Below are 14,585 nucleotides of genomic sequence, written 5' to 3'. Positions count from 1 at the left end.
AATTTTGAAATAAAAACATAGTAGAACGTCATTAAAGACCGAAGAAATTGCTTTGAATGTTCACAGTAGATTAGCTAGAGGGAAGAACTATGAAAATTTAATTTATTTTCCATTTATGAAGTGTGTCTATACTATATTACAGAGAATGGGGCAATCAAGTAGCTTTCTAAGATGTCATCTATGATTTTGCAAGCAAACAGATTTTGCAAACAAATAGCATGATTTTTTTTAAAAAGTAAAAATTGAAATTTTTCTTCAAAAATAAGCACAGATTTTAAAATTTATTTCCCTACAAGTTATTTTGATATATTTTTACTCATTGTACATCTAGAGGGATGGCAAGTTCAGCGACTTGTACCTCACATGGCAAAATCAGACTGTTTCTTGACTACAAAAGCTTTATCTACACCATCGAATTTTCATTTTTGGAAATTGGATGTTGGGGGTCAACGAGCATTTTACTTGAAACTAAAACAAAATGTGAATATCGTCAAATTATCTTTAAATGCGCCAAGGTGGCAAGCTCAAGAAGTAAATCTTCAAGACACCCTTACGAAAAATGGTCAGGGCTCATTTCTACGGCAACAGACAGCTGCAGATAAACTGGCAAGAGCTGTTCTTACCATAGACAGACAGTATATACATCTTACCTCTGTTAAAAAAATCGCTATTGCAAGCGACACATCTCCAGAAATTCAAAAGCAATGCCGGCTAGGAAAGAAAGAATAAGTGTTGGTCTGATACCAGGATTTCATTATGTTCTTTATATATATATATATATATATATATTTTTTTTTTTGAAGGAACTATATAATTAAATAATATTTTACATTATTTTCTTACTTTTAATGGCTTTAGTGTTCCCTGTTTGGGTTTGGTTTTGGCTTTCATTTGTCTTCATAAATTTAATGTTTCATTTACTGCATGTTGCTAGTTAAGTATGTGCAAATATTACCATCTCTAGCTAAAAGTACATATGGTTCTTAAAAAGTCCTTAAAAGTCCTTAGGTTTTTTGGAATCGATTCTTGTCCTTAAAAGTCTTTAATTTCAGCCAAAATCGGCAGAAGGTCCTTAATTTTAATCATCTGAAATTTCTGCCTGTTTTTACAACTGCCATTTTGAGTGTGAATTAGCATTTTAGAGGAATATTTTTTGGCAATTCACTGACATATATGTTTATCTTTTCAATGGGTGAATGTGTTCATGCGTTATAATTCATTCCTATTTCTAATAGAAATGATGGGATACTCTAAGCAAGAAGTGAAGCATTTCGAAATTATTTCATTTTCTTTCTAATGAAGAGCTCTTAAACAACTTTTTGCTTTTGAAGATGTGAATTCCTTTATAAAATGGTTCTAAATTTGGCGTCATATCAACATTTTCACGATTTTAAGATAAGTTTCTATAGAAAACTTTTAATTCCAAGATCTGGGAATTTTTTGAAAATTTTTTTAAAACATTGTAACATTGATAAATTTTATTAAAATAATTCTAATATATTAAAAATTTATTTAAAAAATAACATCATTTCTATTTTTCGCTGTCATATTATAAAGTTTTGTTTTGGCAACTTATTATACAGCATTTTGAATCTGAAAAATAAACAAGATATAATGCTCTAAGGCACAACTTATGAAACAGTTCTTAGCAAAAACAAAATTAGTTATAATTAATTAAAATTGTCTTTTTTTTTTTGAAAAAAAATTTTTCATGCTGAGAGTTTTTCCCATGTAATGTCTCAGAATATTCAGAATTTTCAGAATATGCAGCAGTTTTCTGTATAAATTTAATTTTACACTTTTTCCCTCCTCTTTTTATTATTATTATTATTATTATTATTACCCCAAAAAACTTTCTGGCTTTTTTGCTGTTACAGAACTGAAAGGGATAATTTTAGAAGTTGCAGCTTGGAAAGTTTAGTAGGTTTTCAAGCCAAGATTTATAGACTCGCGATTCTAGAAGAATCCAGAAAAATGTGACAAGATGAAAAATGTCTCCATGGTATTAACACATAGTAGATGTATTTTACAGAAAGTTTGCAATGAATTTCTTACTTTTTGAAGAATGTGTCAAAGAACAATGAAAGCTGAATGTTTTACTTCTGACACTAGAACCTTTTTCTTAACATGTTTATCTTCTCTTTATTTTCTCTACTTTTCACTGGACACAAGCATGGAAAATATCAAAAATGCTTTTAATCTTATCACATGGACAGGCATAATAGAAAAGAATTTTTTTATTAATAAAGAAATTGGAAACTGACAATTTAAAAGATTCTTTTAATATGTCTTAATGCATCATACACTAGCACTAGGTATTTTCTCATCTGATGCAATCTCTGAGAGTCCTGAATTCTGCTCCTTAGTGTCTTACTAAATTCTGCTTCCAATGCCTGCTCTAAATTCTAAAAGTTTTGCCATTTCTAGATTTTGTTGTTCGGTGTGTCACTAAATTCTAAAAATTCTGCCACACCAGCTCTGTAACCTCCCTTTGTATATTTCATATTTCTTCTGAATGTTCATATTACTAAAGAAATAAAATTAACAGCTTTTTCTATACATTCTAAATGCATTTAGTTTTTTTAGGATAACAGAAAGCCTTAATTAAATCCAAAAATTATAAAATGAATAGGAAACGTGTTGAAGAAAGAAACTGAATACATAAGGAAAATTATTATTCAAAGATATATATACAGTTATTATTATGTAAATTATCTAGTTGTGTATAATTTCAGCCATTACTGTAATTTCCTATTTCTGTTTCCTCATGTGATAGAGTTACTGAGCCAGCTTAAATTAAAATTAAATTTTATAGTCTTTGACCACTAGTCCACATTTTTAGTTTGAATTTTACTGTTCTTGTTTAATTATATCACCATAAGCTGTAATTGATTTTGTTAGCATGAGAACATGCCTTTATGCTTCAAGTTCTTTTTAAATTAAGAGGCTTATTTAAACCTTTGTCTAACTTTGGAATTACCTTCAGACATAGCAATAATTTACTTCATGTCTGTTCGGGGGGGGGGGGGTTGGACCATTTGACTTTACCAGATCAAGTAAATCCTCATAGGTACATTGTGGAGAGGTTGACAAGTTAGGAGATAAAGCATGCTAGTGATAAGATTGGTTTTCATATAGAGACAAATTTCTGATTTTTAGAAAAGATGCTTAAAGAGAAGGAAATCGATATAAATTAGCCAAAATGTCAAGAAAGGCTTCATATTAAAAAAGATGCATAAATATTTTGTCGAGTGTTGTTGCTACAAAACTCAAATATTTTGTGGATTATAGTATTATGTGTAATTATCCTAATATCATTTAAGAATCATTGTTATAAATCACATGTATTTTAAAGTGTGAAATTTTAATAGGGCTTTTTTAACAAACATTGTTAAAAGATAAATAAAATTTATTAGTGGCCATGTAAATCCATAATGACTAAGGTTATCTAACTGCCTAATATAATTATTTATAACTAACTGCTTAACTCTTAAAAATTATCTCTGCATATTAAAGTGAGTTATTGCCTTTCATTATTCCTTATCGTGGTCACATGATAAAGCACAAAAATGTAAAACTTATTCTTTGCATCTAGTGAGACTTAAAATAATACAAAACAACTTACCACCTCTGGTGCTTTATTGGCTTATTGGAACCTTAGTGTATATTAAATGGGTTAGAACCCTTGGAACTCTACATGAAGCTATGGCACTAACTGTGTCAGACAGAGCCTAACTAACTTTCAAAACTTGCCAACTGGGTCTACATCAGGCCTTTCAGGTTTGTTCTAATCAGCAGGTTTCTCTCTAGAGAAGCAGCAGAGGGACAACATTCTGTCTTTTGTTATGAATCATGCTTATTATGATCTTACTTCTCATTTTAACCTTTGCCATTTGATATAAAATCTCCCTGCTATTTACTAAACCTCTAGACTGAGCAAGTTTATGAAAAAATGAGACATAAAAGAAAAATCAACATAAAGCTGACTGTTAGTGAAACGTAAATAAAATGTCACTTATCTTCTTTCAAATATGTCCAACTATAATAAATGTAAAAAATTTAATTCTACTTAAAATTTCAGAAAGTTTATTTTATTCTCAAACTTATTAACAATTATGTTAATTAATTCATGTTTAATAATAATGCATCCTACTTACGGATCTATTTTATTTTTAGGATGGTATTACAAAAGTGAAGTTCAGGCATAAATAATATTTTTAATTGAATTTATTCAGTTCCCGTTTGCTCATAGGTCCTTAATTTTTTTCATTATTGGTCCATAAAAATACTTAATTTCCATGTGCAAAAATGTGTACGAACCCTGATTTAAGAATTTCCATAACTTTAATTACGTAAAATTATTTTTTTAGTATCTGCAGCCATTACCATCTTTATATTTGATGATCTTTATATATGAATATATATATATATATATCTTTATATATGAATATATTTAAGAATGCACATATCTGGAATTATGTAAAATTAATTTTTTTAAATACTTGTCTTAAATTGGAAAAAAATAATGTCTTGCATTATGAGATTATTGCCAATTGCATTAAATTAAAATTACCATAAATGTGTTTTCACATGAACCTTATTTTCATACAATTGTTGGTACTAACAGTAGGTTTTTTTTTTTTTTTTTTTTTCTTTTGCCTTCTCTTCCTTTCCCAAACATTTATATTTTTCTCTAGAAGCTGTTATATGTGATGTTTTTAGTTAATTAAATTAAAGACATTATTTTTATAAGGAAATATTGCAGAAGATTGATTAATTAAATGTATATTAATCAGGTCTAAAATCTTTTAGATGTAATACTATTATGTAAAAATATAATTTTCTAACTTTTCTTGGTTTCTGGAATTTTGATTTTTTTTAGTAAATTGATTTTAATGTATTAAATTACTAACAGACTAGATAAAAATTATGCAAAATTTTATGTTTAGGCTCTTCAGGAGTTAAAAAAAGAATGTGCTCAAGTACTTAAATTGTTTGATAAAACTGTCAGCCTTTGTCAAAATGTAAGTAATGCATTTGTTTTTCATCTTTTATAAAAGTAATTTTAAATTAAATGTACATTTTTAAATTGTCTTTTAATAAAGGGAAAAATTTTCAGTTTTTTAAAAATATTTTTTGGTATATTAAATATCAGTTATATTTAAATAATTAATTTTATTAAGATTTTAAAAAAATTCATCCCTAAAAGCTAGTGCATTTCGATTATTATAAATCTTCATCAAACGTGAAAATTGACTGAGATCTCAGCAATCATTTCAGTAAAAGTTTAAACAGACAGATCATTCTTTAGTAAGATAAACAAAGATAATAAAGAGATATAAATTATATCTCTTTGTATATAGCATATAAAAAACTTTAATTGCTTGTCAGAGTTTTTCACGTTATATTGCCATCATTATTTATCCATTTTCAAAGTTGCATGTTTTAGCGTCTTTTTTTTGGGGGGGGGGCATGTCCTTTGAAAAAACTCCACTTCATGTTGTCCTAGATATTAATAATGTTTTTCAAAATGTGAGAAAATAATAGAATTTATATCTTTCCTTTCAAAAATTAAATCGGTTTATTGAGAATTAGTCAAGTTTACGTTAAACTAAAATGGACTTCTTGTGATGTCATGTTTATTAGTGCTAAATCCCATTGTTTGTTTAGCAACAACAATATAATAATATATCAGGCTCTATAATGACCATTGTAAATCACCTATTTACTGTGATTTATTTATTTCGGGGAAAATGTTTTTTTTTTTTTCCTAAAATTCTTAAATATTCTAGTTACTGGAGCCTTCTGATTAGTTGAATGCTGGGTAATTGGGCTTTTGCTGTATTTGATTTCTAAAAGTAGTTTTTTTTTTTCTTTTTCTTTTAAATTAGAAAGTATAGCTTTGCTTCAGAAGCAGTAGAACATATTGTTTTTTAAAGTTAACCTTTTGAGTTCAGCCTCTGACAAGATTTTTAATGTCATTTAATTATATATCACTAGACTAGGAAAAGTTTATTTATTATGAAACTGTTTGCTGTAAAAATAAATTATAAAATTAGAAATCTGAAATAGTTTTTTTATGAAATAATGAAGCATTTATGATTTTAGGGAATCAAAATTTATATAAAAAAAGAAGCTCAATATTTATTTTAAAAATTTCTTTCAATGTATGTTGTTTAAGTTGCTTTATTTTTTATACGAATACTTTCTCTACTATTCTGTAAACATACATAATTTCTTGTTCACTTGCAAAGTCCCACTGTTTAAGTCCTGTATTGCCATGTTAAAAATTCTCATTAAATTGCCAATCAAAATGTTTTGTTCTCAACAACTTGTTGCTCTTCACTAGTGTTAGTGAAATTTTCTGTTGTTTCTATTATGTTGCTTCCTATCCCATGCTGAGGAAACAATGCCTGAATTATATTAGTCTTGTTATTTATTATACTTACATCTATTTCCTGCTTATGCTTGGGGCTGATGGGAGTCCTGATGAAATAAATTCCCACATATATTTAAGATTGTAGTTTTCCATTATGCATCTGCCATACATTTTGGCAGGTTTTTTTTTAATCGAAAAAGGTTTCTAGTACTATAAGATTAATTTATAGACCACAAGCAGAAGCATGCATGCACATGCATACACGTACACACACACACACACACACAGACCTCATGCAAGGTATAAAATCATCGATAAACTTGAATAATATGTTTTAGTTTGTGATTTATGCTGAGAGCTAAGCTGGCTACAGAGCCAAATTATTGATCGTACGGTTTTATGCTAATGCATTATTGTGTCTCTTCAACATGAAGGTATTTTATTTAGTGCCAAATTAAAATTAAGAATCAGGATCCTCCCCAAGCCTTATTAATCTAATTGTTTCTCCTAAAAACTTCAAATAAAAAAAAGGAATTGCTGGTGATATGAAGGTCCAGATTTCAGACTTTGTTCTGTATTCATGATTTTGTATCTTTATTTATAAAATGTATATTAATATTAATGGAACATTTTTATTTTAAACTGATCCTATCATAATTGAAGAAGCAATGCAAAATAGATTGCATTTTATAAAAGATAAGCTTTTAAGAAAAGTTTGATTTATTTTTTAAGATGAGGTTTTATTATCATTTATGTCTCATAAAAATAGTTAAAAAATCCTTATTAAATATTTCTCTATGGTGCAAATTATTTCTTTATTTTTAGTACTTTAACCTGGAGTTTAATGAGTGTAGGAAACGAACTGAAAAACAAAAGCTGCTACAAAAGCCTATGCTTAGTCAAGTAGAAAAATTTATTTCAGATGTTGAAGAAACAGGTGATCTAGAACTGCGTTCACTTAGAGTAAGAACTGTAAATTGCTCTGTAAAAATAATTTCACTATTTGTACACTGATATATGTAAGCAATATAATGCAGATTTTGGATTTTAACTTGAATTTTTATAAATGTGCAACTAGATAGCTTTTTATAAAACTCGTACATTATCCTGAAAATATTAAGTTTTTATAAAATACGCAGACTATTCTATTAGTCAGAGCAAGAATGACAATCTTGCAAACCGCATGGGGCCCACCCTGTAAAATTTTGCAGCCCATGGCAGAATTAACAAAGCTTTTTTTTTTTTAAATGAAATTCACAAAAATCATGAGTATCCTTAACTGATGAAAACCTACAGGATCAGTTATCATATGCAAATGAAACCACCGAGATCAGCTTAAAAAAACTAAGTAAAAGAAAACAGGAACAAGTATTGCACTGATTACAGTAAATACACTGCTAGCCATTAAAATTGCAACACCAGGAATGAATAATCTGGCGAATGTCAAAATCACGTGAAAGGAAGAAGAGGTTGGGATATGCAAATGATTAGTATTTCAGCGCATTTAAACGATACAGGATGGAAAAACGATATCCGAAGCACTGTATAAAAGAAAAGTTGTGTAGTGGATTTCTCATTCAGAAGGCGCTTTGTAAGATCGGGGTTTTCTCAGAATATCGTGTTATGCCTCGAATAATAATAAGAAATGCTTACCAGCAAGGGTCGAATTTGATAGAGACAGGATTATTCTCTGTTGAGAGTGTAGATTATAATTCTGTGATATCACCCATCACACTGGTCGACATCCAACCACTGTAATGCAAATATAAAAGCAATGGGTTGCTGAGGGTCATACTGAATGGCATGCAGAATCTCAACACCTTCCTATGACTAATGCCCAAGAAGACAGACGTAATTTGAGGTAAGCCCTGCAAAACTGTACAACCTCATCATGGACCATTAGTCAGGAAATGGAAAATGTTTGCAGCATGCCCAGTATCCGCCCCTATGGTGCATCAATGTCTGCAGCAGTATAGAGTATCATCACAGCGACCATTACTTTGTCTTCCCTTGACAATGGAAACAGACGGTAACTCTGGTGCCCCGAATGACAAAGCTGGATACAAGAGTGGCACAATCTCATGTTTTCAGATGAGTCCCAGCTCTGTGTGCAGTATACTTGGCTATTGATAATACGTATCTGGAGGCTTCGAGGAGACCACATGGTCGCCTGCTTACATTCGATATCAGCATAGAGGCTCTGCACCTGGGTTGACAGTTTGGGCAGCCATTGGGGGCATGACATTTCTGGTTTAGATCGATGGTAATTTGAATGCAGATCGGTATATTTCTGACGTCTTACGTCCAGTGGTTGTGTATATCGAGACCTGCCGAACACCATCTCTCAACAAGATAATGCAAGACCGCATGTTGCACATTGTGTTCTGACCTTCCTTGATACACAGGATATTTGATTGCAGCCCTGGCCTAGATGGTCTTCAGATCTGTCACCTACTGAAAACATCTGGTCATGGGTTGCTGAGAAACTGGCCTGCAACCCCTCTCCAGCTAATACGGTTGATGAAGTGTGGCATAGACTTGAAGCAGCATGGAATGAGTTGCCCATTTCGTCTCCATGCCTAGCTGATTAAGGGCTGTTGTAGCTGCCAGTGATGGCAGCTCTTACTACTAATTCCCCCTCGTAAACCCTCAAACTTCTTACAAATTTAATAATTTTGTCTTCATGCTATACTGTTTATGTACTATAAATATCTTTTTTACATTTGCTTTCCTTCATGGTGTTGCAATTTTAATGTCCAGCAGTGTATAATATATGATTTTCTTATTTATTATTATTGTTTTAATTATTTATGTATAGTAATAAATGTTGAATAATAATAAAAACTATAATAATTATATTCTGTTTTGAATTTTTACCTAAAAAGTTTACATATGTATATTAAAATGATAGTTAAATACAATGTGGCCCATTGGAATAAAATACATTTCCGAAGTGGATTGGACAGGCTTGAGTTCGAAGATCATGGGAGAATCCACTTAATATAACCCTAGTAGTTGTTTCTTGGTATTGATTAATCTTTCAGAACAGGCTAATTGCAAATATTTTCTACAACTCTAACATAAATATGAGACACTCATTCTTAGATAATCTATATAAATACTCCTTCCATATTTCATAGCTGATAACAATATTATAAAAATTATATTATAAAGTTATTATAAGCAATATTATAAATATTATATTATAAGCAATATTATAAAGCTGTTGTTTTAGAATATTTTCCAAAATACTGTTATTTAAAACTGCTTGAAAATAATACTTTGTTATAACCAAAGAAAGAATATGTTAAAAGTTATCAGGGTTAGTTATAAAAAGATTTTTTTGTCAATTAAAATATTACAAAGCGAAATTTCTTTCTCAGTAGTTGGATAAGTTGAAAGTTTGGAAAATTTGACTTTTTTAAAAATATTTGTTTAATTTGATGTATTATGCTATGGAGAGAAAATCCTGAAATTTGACATCACAAAATGAACACCTGCTTAAATCAGCACTTTTTTGGGGGCGGATGACACTTAATATTGATAATTAAGAAAATCAAACAGCTGTCATTCTTAGAAGCAATATATTATTATAAACAATAAGAATAAAAATGCACATATTTGCAAGGCATTCAGTAGCATATAGTTGGGCTGAAAATCAAGCTCAATTCATAGCTGATTCTGAAAAGCTACTGAAAAAATTTAAGGTGTTACCAAATCACCAGAGTTAAAGCTTCTTTTTTATTGATGTTAGTCCATTAATTCATTCATGCTGAAGGACAAGCACTTACAAATACAAACGGGTAAACTTTCTGCTGTTCTTGCTACTAAAGTAATATACCTTTGCTATCATGCTGGTAATCTGTATAGCTGTTCCTTACTGACCATCCTGCATTCTTTGCTTTGCTATCATTTTAGCTGTTCTGCTGTTTAGAATTTTATTTTGTGGATTTAATTTTCTTGATATTTTCATATGTTTCATATATTTCTTGATAGTTTCATATGTATGTTATCATAATAATTAAAATTTATTTACAATTGATACGTCAGAGTTTCAAACGCATACTAATGTTGTTATAACAGATTTCATGCTAAGCTTTTTTTAAATTTAACTATAACATATTATATTCAGATATAAGTTAAAGCTCAAGCTAAAGTTTCGGTTAAAATCCTCTCTTGGGTACAAGTTTAGTGAAGGTGTTTTTTTTTCACTCCCCCCCCCTTCACTGATAAGTTAAGATTTTTATTCCAGCTATTTCTTCCGTTTGTCTTTTTATTCAATATAGGCTTCAGTGTTCATTAAAATTTAAGCTAATTTATTTGATGTTGGAAGAACTAATTGCATTCTTCCTTCAAAAAATGAGAATAAGCTTAAAGAGCTACATTCAGCTAAAAAAATTCTAGCTAACTTTGATAATGATGAACAGGATTTCATAAAGGAAAATGCTGATACACATTCCTTCCACCAACAAACATAATTCTGACTGAATTATTCCTGAACGCAAACGTTCTGCGAATTTTCAGATCACAAGTAATATCTGTGCTGCAAACAAATTTATTTGTATTAAATTCAAGACATATTGATGTTGATTCATCAGATGATGAAACTAAATCCCCTTAGAGAAGGGAAAATGTCGTAGTAAGAACATGGAAAAAAAAAAAAAAAAAAAAAAAACCCACTAAAGTATAAATAATGCCGATAATAACAGTAATGTTGTAGTTTCAAATAATCTTGCTGAAGAAAATCTACAGCAGACCAAGCCTGTTGAAACTGAAATAATTCAAATTTCCTCTGAGAATCTTAAAAGCATGCCTTCTGCTTCTTCAGTGCCCGCTCAAAAATTCAAAGGTCAGCAACTCATCTGTCTTTTAAAATATTCTAGGTTTCTATGTATTACAGAGCAAAACACCGATTATTTATTTATGCAAATGCCGGAGATTTGGCCACTATGCCAATAGTATTGAACTTGCTTCCTAACACTTAAGAATAATAGAATTACAAGATAATAGTGCAGTACAATTGTCAGTATGCTCCTCATCCGTGGAGTGTCCAGAGTCACAAAGAGTACAGATTGATGAGTTCTCAAGTCGAATTTTAAAAAGATGGGTATTCAGACAATCGTGCCTAGTCAAAAGACGAGATAATGCCACAACTACAGGATGAGGAAAATCTGGAATAACATGCTTTGAACTAGTGAGACATTCCTAGGCCTATCTTCATTTGATAGGTAGGCGGCAAACCGCCTCTTAAATTCTAATTTAATTAGGAGTTTTGTAGAATTAAAAGTCATGTGGTTATTAGTGGTTTGGTAGAATAGTCGTTTTTTTTCTTTGACAAGAAGATGGCTCTTTCATTTTTCCTAGATGCCACAATGAGTAGGAATCCACTGCAAGACAATTGAGTCTGCCAGAGTGTTGAGAATCTTCATACATTCGTAAATTCATTTATATGTGCAAAATTTATTGTTGGTGATCGCCAGCAAAGTGGCTTTACTATCGGACAAAATAACAGCCTGAGGGAAATTACTCTTCCAAGCACCTAATTGATTCAGAGCAATAAATATAGTCTGCACTTCACCATCAAATTTGGTAGTATTTCTTCCCACTGCTTTATAGAATGCAAAATGGTAACGATAGATTCCTGCACAAGTTCCAGAACTTCACTCAATCATGGATCCATCAGTGTAAACATGGCTCCAGAGGTTATTTGGATATCTTCTCTCAATAGTTTTGTAGTGTTCCTCATTTTGCAAATGCTATATTACCGTTGATGTGAAGAATCCTGAGAACTAGTTAGCGAATAATCGCTTGAGTTCGTGTACAGGAAACAACAAGTATGAAGGGTTAACTATCCCTTTATTATTTCAACTAAGGTTTAACAAACTCTGTCTTGGAGAAATACAGTAAAGCCGCCACTTGGGCTTGAACTTATGAGACTAAGAATTAAACTCAAACTAATCTAAACTAAATAGATATAGCCGAAGGTATCAAGATTCTAACAGAGTTGGCCCTTTAACGTTTAATAGCCTGCAAAGCTATTAAGGGCCTAAAGTACAGTTGAGCGTAATAACAGAGAGAGTAGCCAAAAGGCAGACGCGTGAAAATCAGAAACTCTGATTCTAACTCAGCAAGTAGAACTTTGCGGTTTAAATATCGCTCCTCCTCATTAAGTATTCAGAGTGATTCTAAAACTACGTTCTAGCTGGAAGTAGTAAGTTGAAGTTTTGACAGAAAAGGAACTTAAAATTTAACTGTTAATAAAAGTAACATAATTCATACAGTTTCATAAGCAATGACTCTGATCTGGGCAATGGGAGTTTCACTCTTATCAATTTTTTTGTCATGTTCGAGATATACACAGAAGTTATCATATTCAAGAGGATACAAGGGTACAGTTATTACATTCATTTCTCTAACAAAGTCTAGGGCTTCTGCTAATTGATAACCAATTTGATTAAAACCCACTTGTGTCTTTAAATTTCTGTCATTGTTAAAATTGTAATTCCTCCAATATTTATTATTTGGGAGCTTGCAAAGTTTTTGAAGCAAAATTGCAGCGTTTTTATGAATGTCATGTATGACAAGAGAAATATTGGCTAATGCTTCCATAGCCACAATGGGGGTGGATTTAACTGCACTTGTTATTAAGCAAAGGAACTGATTTTGTAATCTTGCCAAAGCATCAAGTGTAATGATGGAAGCAGTCACCAAAACTTCATTACAACAATAAAATAATGGTTGAATGTACATTTAATATATATTTATTAAAGTTTCTCTGTTACACTTCTATCGGCAGTCCGCAAGCTATTTCAGAATTGGAAGTCTTCTTTCAGTTTTTTCCTTTATATAAGAAATATGTTCATTCCAATTCAGACGTGAATGAAGTTTGCATCCCAAATAGGCAACGTTATTACTAACAGAGCACAATAAAGATGGTGGGGTAAAAAGTGCTGTCTATTCAAGATAAAAAACTGGCAGTTAGTTTTGTCTATGTTTAAAAATCATGCTATTGTTCCTGTACCAAAGATCCAATCTCCCCAAGGCTTAATTAAGATTAACATTCAGGCTTTGCTGTTGATTCTTTGAAGCACAGCTCCTGAAGACTAGATCATCAGCAAACAGTATAGGGTCAGACATCAGAATATCATGCAAATCATTTATATAAAAATATTAAATAATAAGGGGCTCATTACAGTACCCTGTGGGAGACCAGTTTTTGTCTGTTTAAAAAGGGACATGCTGTGGCCATAGTGAACCCTAATAAATCTTTGGTTGATAAAATTTTTTATCCATTTTGCCCTCTACACCAAGTGAGTGGAATTTTTTAATAAGCTTTAAGCAGCAGACTCATAGGCAGATTTAAATTCCCCAAAATCTGTCAGTTTGGTCTTACGTTTATCTAGGGAGTCCTTTACATCTTGGCTAAAGTAAATAACTTGCTGAGCTGTACAGGCATAAGTTCTAAAACCGGTTGCACAGGAGATTTTAAATTATTATATTCCAAAAACCAACTCGATCTTAATGTAATCATTCGCTCCATGACCTTAGCCAAGGAAATAGGTCTGTAAATGTTAATTTGATCTTTAGGTTTATTCTTCTTTAATATAGGATTAACAGTAGCTTTCAACCAAGTAGAGCAAACACCGCTGTACCAGGTCCTGTTCAGTAGTGCAAGAAGAGCCAAATGAACAGTAGATCCCATCTTCTTCAAAAAGTCAACATGGATGTTTTCGGGTCCTGGGCATTTTCCACACTTTAACAGACGAATAGCCTCATTGACTTCTTACTATGGTAAAATTGGAATAGAAGACCAAATGTCATGGATTATTTTTCTGTATGAAAGACCTTACATTTCGTCTAGTATGGCATTGGTTCTTTATTAAATCAGTTTCCAATCTTTGAGGGCCAGCATAAAACTTCTCAAAAAAATTAGCAATATCTTTGTCATTAGAGACACTGTTAGATCATCTTGGGCTGTTTTATCACTTTAGGGACAGAGTTTTTTAATTCGTTTGGGAAAAAAATGTACAATTTTTCCATCTCATTTAAAATCAATGCTGTTAGTAAAATTATTAAGGCAGTTTACTCTTTGCAACATTAATTTCTCTTTTTAACAGTGCAATGCTTTTTTTCCAATCTGGAATATGGGTAGCATCTTTTTGTTTCTTCCACCAGATGACAAGTCCTTATAGATTGTTCTTTAAGA

At 31.0% G+C, this 14,585-nt stretch overlaps 1 protein-coding gene across 18 annotated transcripts in view; it reads left to right on the top strand.

Moving 5' to 3' along the window:
• LOC118191046 (dynein regulatory complex protein 1-like) overlaps positions 1-14,585 on the top strand; it is a 147,386-nt gene that overhangs the window by 59,398 nt on the left and 73,403 nt on the right. For 17 of the 18 annotated variants that reach the window (XR_015040661.1, XR_015040659.1, XR_015040656.1 and 14 more), the window contains 2 exons: positions 4,950-5,024; positions 7,205-7,342. Coding sequence is in view for 11 of the 18 variants with exons in the window: in XM_085814902.1 (XP_085671028.1) it covers positions 4,950-5,024; positions 7,205-7,342 (213 nt within the window). In the remaining 7 variants the exon portion in view is untranslated. The remainder of the gene's footprint in view (positions 1-4,949; positions 5,025-7,204; positions 7,343-14,585) is intronic. The other variant, XM_085814900.1, reaches the window with a different exon arrangement.

This window comes from Stegodyphus dumicola, chromosome 4 (assembly GCF_044657685.1).
Source record: "Stegodyphus dumicola isolate Sdum_Otavi_A_Nest chromosome 4, ASM4465768v1".
NCBI lineage: Eukaryota > Metazoa > Arthropoda > Arachnida > Araneae > Eresidae > Stegodyphus > Stegodyphus dumicola.
Note: the sequence above shows the minus strand (reverse complement) of the source record. Positions and strands in the feature narration are given on the sequence as shown.